Genomic DNA, 14,392 nt, shown 5'->3' with positions numbered 1-14,392 from the left:
CCCACAACGTCTCACAGTATATTAGAAATATCTCCAATCATTTTTTGTATAGTATCGTCGGAAAATATTTACAATACACGGCGGGGATGTGATGTCAGACGTAGGGCTGATTTGAACTCTTATCTTCAACTTATTTATCCCTTACCCTGAGGGTGATGTCCATGGTAGATCCAATTCGGTGCACCGACTCTTCGGTGTAGATACGCAAGTCAAACAGTTAACAATCATGGCTGACTTGCAAGTAACAACCAACCAAAGAGCAAATATCGAGCTAGAGTTCATACTCCATTCATCAAACGATTGTTGACACGTTAAATACTGTAAATACAGTCACGCATCACAATCAAGCATAATCACCTACACCGAATCATCTCTCTAAAATGCTAGACAAGTTGACGCGTGGTAAGCACAAGTCTTATTCGAGCATATTAAAACTCCCAACCAAAACACGTCAGCGCTTAATCTTACGTGGTGTCCACTTGCAGCCGTACGCAAGCCGATAAAGGGGGCTGTAGGCCGTACAGTCAGTAGTATGTCTTAACGCCGTCAAGTAACGGTGAAACGGTCCCTCAGGCCTAAACTTTCAGACACATATTAGAAGGCTGCTCTGCTTCACTTCTCTGTTTGCCATCCCCATTTACCCTCTAGTCCTCTACTTTGTTGTCCCCGAACGACTCCTCTTCAGCCTCTTATCGTTTGAACTTTTTTCCTTTACTTTGTGCTGTCTTTGTTCATTTTCCGTGAGTTCCTCTCTCATGTTTGTCTGATTTTGTTCAAACGAAGCATTGATTTGGTGGAAATAGCACGCTTGAATGGTTCTTGGCGGATTCTTTCCTTTAATTAACGCATGTAAACCTTGGACCAAGGTTTGAATCTTGAATCGTCTTAGGGGTTTAGATGTAGTTCGTCTTGGATGGCTATCAGAGGCGTCGATTTCAAGTGGTAAGTTCGAATTTTTCATGGAAATGGAGAACCGTTTGCTGGAAGTTCTTTCGTAGCATTTTTTTTTTTTCTTTCAGTTATTTTTATTGGTTTTCTAGAAGAAGGATTTTATCTTTATGTTCGTCGCGGAACCTCCTTTTGCAGGTACGATGGATTTTTCTTGTCGATGCTCGCAACAAGTGTGTATCCTTCTTATTGATCTCGAGGTTTTAGTTGCATAGGGTAACTATGTTCAAATTAACATGATAGGATACACGAATTGCTTAATTAGAGGCTTAGAGTAGTTTTTCATGTTATAAGAAGTTCTGCTTTTCCCCCGTTTTGTGACTTGAACTACATCTCTATAACCCTTTGCTGTTTTCTTTGACAATTTGGCTGTTAGAATCATTGTTTCCATTAATTGGAAGCGCTATCATCTTTGTACATACCCGTTGCACATATGGATCGTGGTAAGCTTTCTTTCCTAAAGAATACATACTTAGATTTTTCGTGCATATATGTAGTTGGGTTGTAGAAGAAAACTTATTCATGTCCTTTATTTTTCCTTTTGTGTTGTATTAGGTTGACTATACAACTGTCTTTGTTTTTCGGCTGTTGATGTTTGTAGACAATGGCCTTGCTGCAGGAATGGGTTTGTAAGGACTCCCGTCTTGAACTTATAGAAGTGGGTTATGAAATTTGATGTTTCAATACATGTAGTGATTGTTATCCAATGATATAAGAGTTACTATCTTTCATACACTAGATTTAATGAGAGTAATGATTAGGGCTCTTTTCAACCCATAGCTGACATTGTTTTGTTTAGTGTAGCACTGCTCTTATGCCATTCGAAATTCTGATTTCCGAGTTACTTGAAAATGCTATATAATTTTGTGAGTCTCCAAGAAGTGATGATTGAAAGGTTCTTATTCCCGATGAAGCAGTTTGATTTTTGATTCTTTTGTATTTGAAGTCATGCTTATGAGTTAGCTAATGGGTTAAATCCAGAAATTCCAAATTTACTAGGTAACTTACTTAGACCTGGTTTAGAAAGTCTCCATGAACTTCTGGCTGTAGCCCTAATTTGTTTAGAAACATCACTTCTGTAGACTGTAGTATTGAATAATTTTGTTTCCTTGTCACCGATAACAAGCCCCTCCTATTCTTGTAGATCTGTTATTTCATTTTATAATTTTGCATGACAAGGAGTTGGTTTGGAAAATCTCCATGAAGTTTTGCCTGTAGCCCTAATTTGTTTACACACAACTCTGTTGTATTGAATGATCTTGTTCTCTCAAAACCGATAACAAGGCCTTTCTATTCTTGTAGATCTGTTATTTTGCTTTATATTTTATGGGCAAGGGAGGTTAGTGATTAATAGGTTATTGGGTATGGTGCTATTGAGATGAAATGAAGAAATTCAGATGGTTAACACAGCAGATGAGCTTGATTATCCAATGGGTGGGGAGGGAAGCTAATGCTATGGCTGATTCATTAGCTAAGCGAGGGATAACTAGGGATCAATTGATTTGGGCTCAATTGTAGTTCTTGTGCTGTCTTTTCTCTATGAGTGAGGCTGCATCTCGTGCTTCCATCAGGGAAACTTGTAACAATTGTTTATCTTTACCGATTTAATGAAATATTAAAGAATTTTTACTTATAAAAAAAGGTTATTGTGTATGGGATTTCAGAGTCTGTGGTACCAACATCACAGACTTTTAACACGCACCAGTAGAGTTAATAATTTGAGCTCAAATTTTTCGGAGAGATTCTCTGGGTGTTTTGATCATTTTAAATTTCTTTCTACTCACAAAAAGATAGAAAAAAGACAAATTTTTTCCAAGGTTGCCAGATAATCATATTTTGTTTTCGTGATATGTTCTCTGTCTGGATTGTAAATAACCACATCAATTCTTCTTCCTCTGTTTTACATAAATGTAGAGATTTTGGATGGCAGCAAAGATATGCTCGCTTCTGTGGAAGAATTGTGGTTCTTTCAATTCTTTCCCTGTTGCTGTACCCCTTTCTTTGGGCTTGGACTGTAATTGGGACCTTATGGTTCACAAGTGCAAGAGGCTGTGTAAGTTATTGATTTATGTTCTCTGTTTTGGAAGAAATTATTTTAAAGCTAGTTTTATTTAATTCGCTTTGCTTTTGAATGCTTACAGTTACCTGAGGAAGGCCAAAAATGGGGTTTCCTTATTTGGTTGCTTTTCAGCTATTGTGGGTTAATCTGCATTGCTTGCATGTCTACAGGAAAGGTTAGTTTTTCCATCTCTAACTATTGATGTTGATAACCATATAATTTACAAAAATTCCTCTACAAATTTTTTATTTTGGTATTTTATAATAATCAGTGTTTAATGGTGCTGCAGCTTAAAAAAAATGAAAATAAACCCAGTCATGTGTGATGTCCAAAGTTTGTCTTATATCTATGTTCTCAACAATATTCTCACTTTGACATACTCTTGCTTGAAAGGGAATGCATAATGCCCCCATGTTAGTTTACATGATTGAGGAAGTACTTTTGCAACCTAGTAATTTGCAAAATAGATCTAGAGAGGTACAAATGTAACTCAAATTATTTAATGAGAAAAGTAGATTAGGAAGGTTTATTTTCTTATTTCTTAGGGAGTGTCTTGGGTGTGTAGAATAAGATGCATATAAGCATATTCAAATGATTTTTAACCATCTGATTTAGACATCATTTATGCAGCTTTCTTTTAAGAAAAACAATTCTCCCACCATCCAATTCAGACATGGTACAAAGAACTGATTATAGTATTTTCTGCGAGCTTTTTCTTGGCATAGATGGTTTACTAGGTAGGATCCATCACTTGGTGGGGCTGAAAACACGGAACAGGTGGCAAACTATGGGGCTTGAAACCCTTCTACAAGTTTTGTATTCTCATGCCCCAGATTTAGCCTTGTAGAGAAGATGGGCCTAATGGCCCATAGGCTGTTACTGTATATTATCTTTATGTTCTTTTCTGTAATGGGCCTTATTATGGGCCCATACTCTTTTATGTTCTTCTTTTGTAATTTCTTGTCCAACTAAGGACCTCACTTGTAATTACTAAAAGAAACTTAATAAAAGTGTATTAGAGAGTTAGAGGGGGGTTATGTTCGAACTCCTCATCCTCTAACTCTTCTTGCCACAACTCTTTCTTCTTCTCTAATATTCTCTTGCTAGTTTTCTTTGTTTCAAACACAGTCCCTACTTCTAGGACTGTTTTTCAACTTGGTATCAGAGCAGGCCACTGCTTGGCGTGTCCCTCATGTGGTTCTAGTCCAGCCAACTACATGAGGAGGTTCTAGGGCTGAGAGTTTACAGTCATCCGCCTGATTCTTGGAGGTCATTGGAGGGTTCCCAAGCTTCTACACACTTGGAGAAGGGTTTGGTGACTAGGAAGAATCAGAGAACAAGTTGCTTTGCCTGATTTAAAATCAGAGAAAAGGGTTTTCGAAGTCATCCTAGAGGACAAGTGTTCGGCCTGGTTTATTGTTCAAACCAGAGACTCTTACTGTAAGTCTTTGCTCAGTTGTTTCTGGGTTAATTTTTTTCACTGTTCTGGACTGTTAAAAGGCCGAAATTTCTTTGGAAACAGTACAACTATTCGACTATCCTCTGGTTTGATTTAATCCAGAGATTTTTGGGTTGTTTTTCATTTCTTTTCTGGATATCAAGTAGCCGAAATACCCCTGGAATCACTACTGCTGAGACTGCTTCATTCGACCACTGTTGCTGGACTGCTCCTACCCAGAAATTTCTGGGTTGCTTTGGAGGTCCTATTCAGCTGATTATTGGGTTGGGAAGTTGCTGAGACTGTTAAAACTAAGTGGTACTAGTCTCATCTTCATTCCAGGCCCTTCTTGAAGGCTGAAACAGTAAACAGTGCCCTATACTTTGAAGGCTGAAACAGTAAACAGTGGGTTGTTAAGTATTGCACACTGAGTGTTCGACAAAAGGTCTCTTAAGGACTGTAGTCATTTGTCTTTCTCTTTGGGACATCGGCTGTTAGAATCTGAAATACCTTGTGTTTGGAGGTTGTTGGTTGTCTTTTTTGGAGGCTGAAACAGTAAAGAAAGAACTACCACCGAACTTTGCATGATGGATTTCTCAAACTTTGAAAACAAGAATACTGCTGAATATGGGCAGATTTTGGGAACCCCAACCGATTTTATGCTAGCTGTAACTACAGTCAGGCTTGATGGGACCAATTACTTAGCTTGGTCACAATCAATGAAAATCCATATTTGTAGCAAAGGAAAATGGGGTTTTATTTCTGGGAGCAAGAAAGCTCCTTCAGAGGATGATCCATCTTATGAGAGATGGGTACAAGAAAACTACACTGTGATTGGGTGGCTTGTGAGCTCAATGTAGCCACAGATCAGTCAACATTATCTGTGGATGAATTCGGTTAAAGAGATCTGGGATAGTGTTGCAGAGACTTATTCCCAGAAGTTGAATGTTGCTAGAGCTTACAAATTGAGAAGTGATGTGAAAAATCTAAGACAGGGGGAGAAGTCACTTGCAGCATACTTCTCAATTTTAAAATCTATATGGCAAGAGATTGATTTGATAGAGACTGTGACTTGGGATACCCCTAAGGATGCTGAAACATACAGGAAATTGGTTGAACGGAATAAGGTGTTTGAGTTCTTGACAGGACTGAATTCTGAATATGATATTACAAAGCAAAACATCTTGTCCAAGGAAGATGTTTCATTGTCACAAACATATACTCTGGTCAGCAGTGAAGAAAGTAGAAGGCAAGTGCAGGTTCAAGGAGTTGGTATTAATGATCATTTTGCAAATATGGGAATTAAACCCAAAGGGGTTACAGAAGCTCACAGTGGCACCGGAAGGAAGGAAGTGGTGTGTGAATATTGTAAGAAGCCGAAACATTCAAAGGACAAGTGCTGGAAATTGCATCACAATCTTGTACCTATCAGATTCCAGAAGAAGAATGATAGTAGAAAGACAGGAAGTGCACATGCAGCCACAGGCACAGATACAGAGGTTGAATCTACCAGTGCACAGTTGGCAGCCATGAAAGCTGAATATGAGAAGTTTGGAAAAATGATCAGTCAGCTTGAAGGTGCATCTTCATCATCCATCCCTTATAGAAGTTCAACCACCATTGCATTTGCTCACTCAGGTATAAGGGCTTCCGCTAACCATGCATCCACCTCAGGTAAACACAAAACCCCTTGGATCATAGACTCAGGTGCTTCTGATCACATGACCAACATTTCCACTTTATTTGTTTCATATGATTTACTTCCTATCCGTGACAAAATCACCTTAGTTGATGGTTCTCTTGCCCCTATTTCCGGCAAGGGAACTGTCAATGCTACAGACTCCTTACTCTTATCTTCCACTCTTCATGTGCCTAAATTAAATACCAATTTGTTATCTGTAAGTAGCTTGACCAAATCATTGAATTGTTGTGTAACCTTTTTCCCTTCTCACTGTATGTTTCAGGACCTAAAGTCTCAGAAGGTGATTGGGAGTGGCCATGAAGTGAATGGAATATACTTGCTCGACACCCCTAACCAATGCTTTGATCATCCCAAGAATGTTGCTTTTGGTTCTACTTTTTCAGAGTCTGTTAGTCAAATTATGTTGAGTCATTTACCTTTTTCTGCTTTAAGTCATTTGTTTCCAAAATTGTTTAAGGGAGTCAGTGTGTCCAGTCTCAATTGTGAGTCCTGTCAGTTGTCAAAGCATTGTAGAAAAAATTACCATGTGGGCAATAAAAGTTCATCTTTTCTTTTTCATATTGTGCACTCTGATGTGTAGGGGCCATACCATTTATCCTCTATGGGGGGTTACAGATATTTTATCTTGTTTATTGATGACTTCTCTAGATTCACCTGGATATACTTAATGAAATCCTGGGATGAAATCCCGAGATGAAGTCCCAAGACTTATGAGGCAATTTCATGAGTTTGTTCTAACTCAATTTGGTACCAGAATTAAGGTTTTCAGATCTGACAATGCAAAAGAGTATTTTGAGAAGAGTTTATCCTTGTATCTTTCAGACATGAGGGTGATTCATCAAAGCTCCTGTGTTAGAACCCCTGAACAAAATGGAGTTGCTGAGAGAAAAAATAGACATATTGTTGAAGTTGCAAGGAGCCTTTTGTTTTCCTCACATGTTCCCACAAGATTTTGGGGTGATGCTGTACTTACTGCTACCTATCTCATAAATCGTATGCCATCCAGGGTACTAGAGTTTAAATCCCCCTTCAGTCTTCTTCATCCAGACAAGGATCTCTTCCCAATTCCTCTTCGTGTGTTTGGCTGTACCTGCTATGTTCACATTCCAAGTGTGCAAAGACACAAGTTTGAACCGAAAGCCCACAAATGTATCTTCTTTGGTTACTCCCCCACACAAAAGGGTTATTGCTGTTTTGATCCAAAGACTGGCACCCGACATGTCTCTATGGATGTTACCTTTGATGAACTTTCTCTTTTTTATGGTTCCTCTAAGGATGGACATTGTCCACAGGGAGAGAGTTTGTCACAAGTTTTTGCTCTTCCTCCTCCTGTCCCAGTTGAGTCTCTTGACAAACCTGTATCCTCACCAAATGAGTCAAAGGAGGATCAATCACTTCATACCTCTTGTCCTAGGGACCTTATTTCTTTACCCCCTCGCCCTATTCATAATCCCAAAGTGTATCAAAGGCAGAGATCCAGGAATGAGCAAGTGATTTCCTTTACAACAGATGAAGCTCATACATTCCCAATCACATATGAGATAACAGGTACTGTTTCAACTCCTTTGGAATCATCTTTTCCAGACCTTGATGTCCCCATTGCTGTTAGGAAAGGGAAGCGGAAATGTACTGCACACTGCATTTCCAAACACCTTTCTTATGACATGCTTTCTCCTTCATACTTTGCCTATCTCTCTTCTGTTGCTTCTAACCCCATTCCTAGGTCTGTCTCAGAAGCTCTTGGGATTTCAGAATGGAGAGATGCCATGGAAACCGAAATGGATGCTCTACATGCAAATGGTACTTGGGAGGTGGTGGATTTGCTTGAAGGGAAGGATCCGGTTGGGTGCAAGTGGGTTTTCACCATTAAATACAGGGCTGATGGAACTATTGAGAGGTACAAGGCTAGGCTTGTTGCAAAAGGCTATACACAAACATATGGGATTGACTACCTGGAGACTTTTGCCCCTGTTGCCAAGATGACATCTGTGAGGGTTATTTTATCTCTGGCAGCTCACTTTGATTTGCCTCTCTATCAGTTGGATGTAAAGAATGCATTTCTGAATGGTGACTTACATGAGGAAGTCTACATGTGCCTTCCCCCAGGGATGTATGGGAAAGATATGCAAGGAAAGGTATGCAGATTGAAGAAATCTCTTTATGGTCTCAAACAATCTCCTAGAGCCTGGTTTGAGAGATTTAGAGCTGCACTTGTTAAATTCGGCTATGTTCAGACACAGTCGGATCATACTCTGTTTGTGAAGAAAAGTAGATCTTTGGCAGTGTATCTCATTGTGTATGTTGATGACATTATAATGACTGGTGATGATGCCTTAGGCATTCTGGCTCTTAAGTCTTTCCTCCGTACAAAATTTGAGATTAAGTATCTGGGGGAGTTGAGATACTTCATTGGCATAAAAGTTGCCAGATCCAATGATGGGATTCCCAAAGGAAATATGTTCTTGATTTATTGTCTGAAACTGGAAAACTGGGTGCAAGACCATCTGCAACTCCCATTGATATGAGTCACAAACTTTCAACTACAGATGGAACTCCGTTGGAAGACAAAGGGGTTTTTCAGAGACTTCTTGGGATGCTCCTGTACCTGTGCATGAGTAGACCAGATATTGCGTATGCTGTCAGTTGCATTAGTCAATTCATGCATGCTCCTAGAGATACTCGTATGGCAGCAGCAAAACGGATTTTGTGCTATCTGAAAGACTCTTCAGGGAAAGGAATCCTATTTACCAAGCATGACCACTTGAAACTTGAAGCCTATACTGATGCTGATTGGGCTGGAAATATGGATGATAGAAGATCTACTTCAGGATATTGCAGTCTGGTGGCTGGTAATGTTGTCTCTTGGAGGAATAAGAAACAATCTGTTGTGGCTAGATCTTTTGCAGAAGCAGAGTATAGGGCCACGACACACGGGGTCTCAGAATTGTTGTGGCTAAGGTCCTTAATGGAAGAACTTGGGATTGATCATGACAGACCCATGATGTTGTACTGTGATAATCAGGCTGCCATCAACATTGCTCACAACCCGGTACAACATGTTCGAACCAAAACATATTGAAGTTGATAGACATTTTATCCGAGAAAGAGTCTCCTCCGGAGAAGTGTGCCTTCCATTCGTTACCTCTGAAGGACAATTGGCAGACTTTCTCGCCAAAGGCATCTCCAAGGCAAGACTTCATCATGACACTGGCAAGCTGGGCATGATTGACATCTATGCTCAGCTTGAGGGGGAGTGTAGAGAAGATGGGTCGAATGGCCCATAGGCTGTTACTGTATATTATCTTTATGTTCTTCTCTGTAATGGGCCTTATTCTGGGCCTATACTCTTTATTGTTCATCTTTTGTAATTTCTTGTCCAACTAAGGACCTCTTTTGTAATTACTAAAAGATTAACTTAATAAAAGTGTATTAGAGAGTTAGAGGGAGGTTATGTTCGAACTCCTCATCCTCTAACTCTTCTTGCCGCAGCTCTCTCTTCTTCTCTAATCTTCTCTTGCTAGTTTTCTTTGTTTCAAACACAGTCCCTACTTTTAGGACTGTTTTTCAACTAGCCTTACTTCTAGTACACAGAAATTTGAATTCATGTCTATCAATCCTAGTTTCAAACCAGCTTCAGGTTTGCTATGTGAGGCTCATGCAACTTAATTTGTTTGACATATCTAAAGCTCATCAATTTAAACATTAAACAAATTGCTTCAAGCTACAGTCCCATGTATCAGGAAGCTCTATTTAATCCATTCTTCATTTGTTTTATCTATCTAAAATTTTAAAATCAAAACACTAAGCAGCTGTTTTAGGCCCTCCATATAATATCAGAAAGTTATAGCTACTAAGCCCGAAAAGATCATGTTGAACTAGGGTTATGAAGATGGGAGAGCCGCTAGGTTCCCAAGCTCAGAAACCCTCATTTATTGCAGTTGTGAATGCTTTTTCAACTCCTTTTTCAAGTCCTCTTAATCCTCCTTAGGTCAATATTCCTTTGAAACCTCCTTTCTCTCTCAGGAAGTGATTTGGCTATCTTTTTCTTAAAGGCTGAGATTGATCTCTCTTTAGCACATTTTCTGCCTTGGTGGGACTTTTTTATTGGCACTCTTCACTTGACCCTGACATGTTCTTCGGTTTGAGGATGAATATGAGATTTTGAGAGTTTGGTTGCGGGAGGCAATCACGATTAAAGATTTCCTCTTTTGTTTCCTTAAATGGATGCCTGACTTAGAGTTGGGTTGGGAGCCCTTGATGTTACCTGCGTGGATCAGCTTCCCTCTGCTACCAATCTCTATAATGAGATGTTTCTGAAGTTGATTGCGTACACTGTGGGTGGGGTTCTAAAGATTGATGTAGCAGCTTCCATACTCATGTGCATAACTATTGCTCGTGTATGTGTGGGATTGGATCTGTTAAAACCGAAACCTTCTAGGGTTCGGATCGGCATGGGAAAAGATGGTTATTGGTATAAGATTTTATTTTTGATAGATAAAATTCAATTGATTTTATTAGAAGCGAATGATAAATAGTTAGTTACAAGCACCCCAATATGAGGCGTGAGGTGCAGCCTCACTCATTGATACAGAAGCCTCATAAAGTTACAATTGGGCCCAGTACAACTGTTCCCTAGTTACCCCCTGTTTAGCTGGAGAATCAGCAAAAGCATTTGCCTCTCTCCCCACCCACTGTATAATTACCTCCATTTGCTGAGTTAACCATTTGAATTTCTTCAATTCATTTCTGTAAACCCAGATCACTGAATCTGGGTTTTTTAGCCAACCCACCACCACCTTGGAGTCCCCTTCTATCACCAAATTTTCCAATCCTAACTCTCTTGCAATCTGTACACCTTGTAGGGCTGCGTACAATTCTGCCGTTAAGGAGTCTCCATTCCCCACTGGTCCTGAGAAGAGTGCTCTTAAGTTTCCTTCCTTGTCTTTGATGACCCCTCCTATTCCAGCTGGGCCTGGGTTGCCTTGACTACTCCCATCGAAGTTTAATTTCAAGTTATTGGTATAAGATTGCTTATGAAGATATGCCAAAGTATTGCACCTTCTGCATTAAGCATGGGCATGAAGAAAGTGAGTGAAGGGCAAAGGCTAAACGAGAAGTGGTTGGTCCTTCTCACAAGGATCCTTTGACCAAATAACCTTTGAAAAATAATGGATCTGATATCTCTCCAGTTAAAGAAGTGGGGAAGAAGGTTAAACAAGTACTTCAGAATATTGGGAGTGAGGTTCCAGTGGGTGTAAACTTTGTTTCGATCCCAGTGTATGCTGTGGAACCTATTAATATTTTGGCTATTGTAGATGAGAATCAAGAAGGAAGCCAAATGACTAATATTGATGATCGTTCTGGGTTGCTATGATATTGTCTGTGTTATAGGTATGGTGGCGGTACCAGTAAAGAAAGCGGTGGCAGAAGGCAAAATCCCAGAAGTGAAATTAGCTTTAAAGTAACCTATGGGTCAAGGATTTAGAGCAAAAGGTGTTTGATGTTTTGTTTGAAAAGGTTTGCAATTCTACAGAAGATGAAACAACTTTGATCCAGGCATCTCTGTCCGTGCTGGATCCAAATATGGCTCAGAAGGATGTTGGAATGGCGTTCGACAAAATTCTGATATGGAATCTAAGAAGGAACGTGAAGTTGAAGATGATGAAAGGCAGAATTCCTTTGTTGCCATAGTAAATCAATAGAGCTTGGGTGACATGGGGTTTTGAATTAATGAACGATAGCAAGATCTCTTTAGCTTTTCACAAAAACTTTAAGAGTGTGGAGTTACCTCGAAGCGAATCAAACATTGATTACAGGAGTTGCAAACACTCGTGTGAAGACGGTTAACCACAATAGTGAGGATCTAGTGAGGATCTGGTTGAGAATGACCTTCCAAACGAAAACAATGTCCCAATAGTGGGTGACAGTAAAGAAAAAGAAAAAGAACAGTAAATCTAAGAACTTCTAGGAGATGGTCCAAGTTTGAAGGTCGGCAAGGAAAAACAAGGGTTGTCACCTCCGGTATACTTCTTAAATTTTTGCTTTTTTTTTTTTTAAAATTTTTGGCTGTTTTTTAGAGCAATTTTGCTCCTGATACACTTTTGATGGTCAAGTCACCTGCCCCCCGTCTGTACAACTTGGGTAGGCTGGATATTTTTTCTGGTGCCAATGAGCTCAACCTAAGAATTTGTCAACCATTACTGGACTAAACGTAAGGTATTAATACAAGCCCAAGTTCAACTTAACTTTAAGCCAAACAGACCAAACATAGTACCATTATGGTTGACCACACTAGATTTAGTTTGCAATTAATTGCTATATTAAATAAGTTAAAAAAGGATAAACAACCACAACTATTACATGACCAAAAGGATACAACCAAGGCCGATCAAGAACAAACATGCAACGGGAAGATCAGGTATTGGCGGAGCATTTAGAGATGGTAATAGATTACTCAGTCCCCAGTCATGGAATCATGGGAAATCACCAAGGGAAGAACTGTTTGTGGTATATCAAGGTTTATGGGTTGAAATTAGGAAAGACAATTATAGGGATTTCTTGGTGGAAAGAGACTCATCCATATTGATTAGCTGCCTACTTTAAAACAGCTGAGATCCATGGCAGTATTGACAATTGCTGAGAGAAATAAGAAGCTGGCACCAGAACTAAATACTAGCTTCCAATGGACAAGCAAGAAGCAAACAATTTGGCAGACACTTTACCCAAGCAAGGGGTGGGCAGGTGACAGGGAGGAGTTATTTTGGGGAATAACTTAGTTTTATTTCAGTTTAGTGCCACAAGGGCACATATGTAATTATACTTCTTTTTATCTTTTGAATGGTCACCCTAGTATAAATATTAAAAAGGCTGGCACCGCCAGCTGACTTTTTTCTCCCCAATCTCTTTTTCTTTCTCTCTTCTCCTTCTCCTCTTACTATTCTGGGATCATACTGCCTCTTTACCAGGAAAACATAGTATCAGAGCAACAGATCTAATCTTAGGAGCTGGGCGATCTTTGTGTTTCATCCTCCAACTACTTTTTTTGTCTAGTGGTGATCGAATCAAAGGAAAGAGGTTTCTGGTGGATGTGTAAGGGAGCTTGCTGTATATTTTTTCCTCTTCTCTCTTGGTCGTGAGCCCAGAAATCATCAAGGGGAGGGAAGCTGAATGCTGTGAGGTTTTTTCTCCTTTCTTCCTCAGCTTTGTGGATCAAACTGATCCTTTTGCACCTAGGTGAGTGGGTTATGTGGGTCTAATGACCTGTAGCTGGTGTGAGCGTGCTTTCTCTCAATATATGTGGATCGAGTGATCCTTCTTATGCCCTGAAAGGTGGGCTGTTCAGGTCTGCAGTTCTGTAACTGCTGAGACAGCAGCTTTTTTTTTTTTCTTCAGTTCATATTAGAACCTAAATTGTTGTGTGGAAAGTTGATGGGTTATTGCTGGAGGGACTGGTCAGACCTGTTTTTTGAATGGTTTTGCACATCTGAACTGGTTTAGTAGGGTTGAAATCTGAGAACAAGTAATGGTGTGTGATCAGTTTTTATTATTCTGTGTGAGAACAAGTTTTTTGTGCCCAGAACTATGGCTGAACTAAAACTTCAACCTTTTTTGACTGAACTCTGATTCTGAACTGAACCGAGAGCTTGTTCTCTGACTGGATTGTGACTGAACCGAAATCAAGTTCTATGTCTTCTGAGGATTCTAGTATGTCCGGTGTGACCTCTAGTCAGAGTGGGATGAGTGAGGTTTTGACATGAGTTTTCCCATGGCTGTCATTCCCTTTGATGGCCTCAATTACTTAGAATGGTCAAGGGGAATCAAGCTCTATATAACTGCAAGGGAAAAAAGTGGGGTATATCAATGGTAGAATCAGAGAACCCCAGTCTGGAGGCGTGGAACATGATAGGTGGGACCAGGAAAACAATATGGTGATGTCATGGCTGTTATTGTCTATGCTGCCACAAGTGAGAAAGACCTTCATGTGGGCAGAAACAGCTCGTGAGATATTGGAGCAAGCTAAATCTACATATTCAGAACAACGACATTATGCCAAAATATATCAGTTGTAGGCTACCTCCTCAACTTGTAAGTAGGGGGAGAGGAGTCTCTTCGTCTACTATTCAGACTTGACTTCTATTTGGAAGGAACTAGATCACTATCAGAATATAGGTTGGAAATGTGATGTAGATGCCAAAGCATATAAGTCTTTGGTTTCCCAACAACGAGTATTTGCCTTCCTCTTAGG

The 14,392-nt window shown here is 39.7% G+C and overlaps 1 protein-coding gene across 1 annotated transcript in view; it reads left to right on the top strand.

Annotated features, from left to right (window-relative positions):
- Positions 1 to 566: 566 nt before the first annotated feature.
- Positions 567 to 14,392, top strand: part of LOC148853919 (E3 ubiquitin-protein ligase SIS3-like) — a 32,169-nt gene continuing 18,343 nt past the window's right edge. The window contains exons 1-6 of the mRNA XM_088985483.1: positions 567 to 942; positions 1,087 to 1,125; positions 1,325 to 1,391; positions 1,504 to 1,577; positions 2,863 to 3,001; positions 3,090 to 3,182. Of these exons, the coding sequence (XP_088841609.1) occupies positions 914 to 942; positions 1,087 to 1,125; positions 1,325 to 1,391; positions 1,504 to 1,577; positions 2,863 to 3,001; positions 3,090 to 3,182 (441 nt within the window). The 5' untranslated portion in view covers positions 567 to 913. The remainder of the gene's footprint in view (positions 943 to 1,086; positions 1,126 to 1,324; positions 1,392 to 1,503; positions 1,578 to 2,862; positions 3,002 to 3,089; positions 3,183 to 14,392) is intronic.

Source organism: Nelumbo lutea, chromosome 4 (genome assembly GCF_056320005.1).
Source record: "Nelumbo lutea isolate HS-2025 chromosome 4, American lotus-T2T, whole genome shotgun sequence".
In the NCBI taxonomy this organism is placed as follows: Eukaryota; Viridiplantae; Streptophyta; class Magnoliopsida; order Proteales; family Nelumbonaceae; genus Nelumbo; species Nelumbo lutea.
Note: the sequence above shows the minus strand (reverse complement) of the source record. Positions and strands in the feature narration are given on the sequence as shown.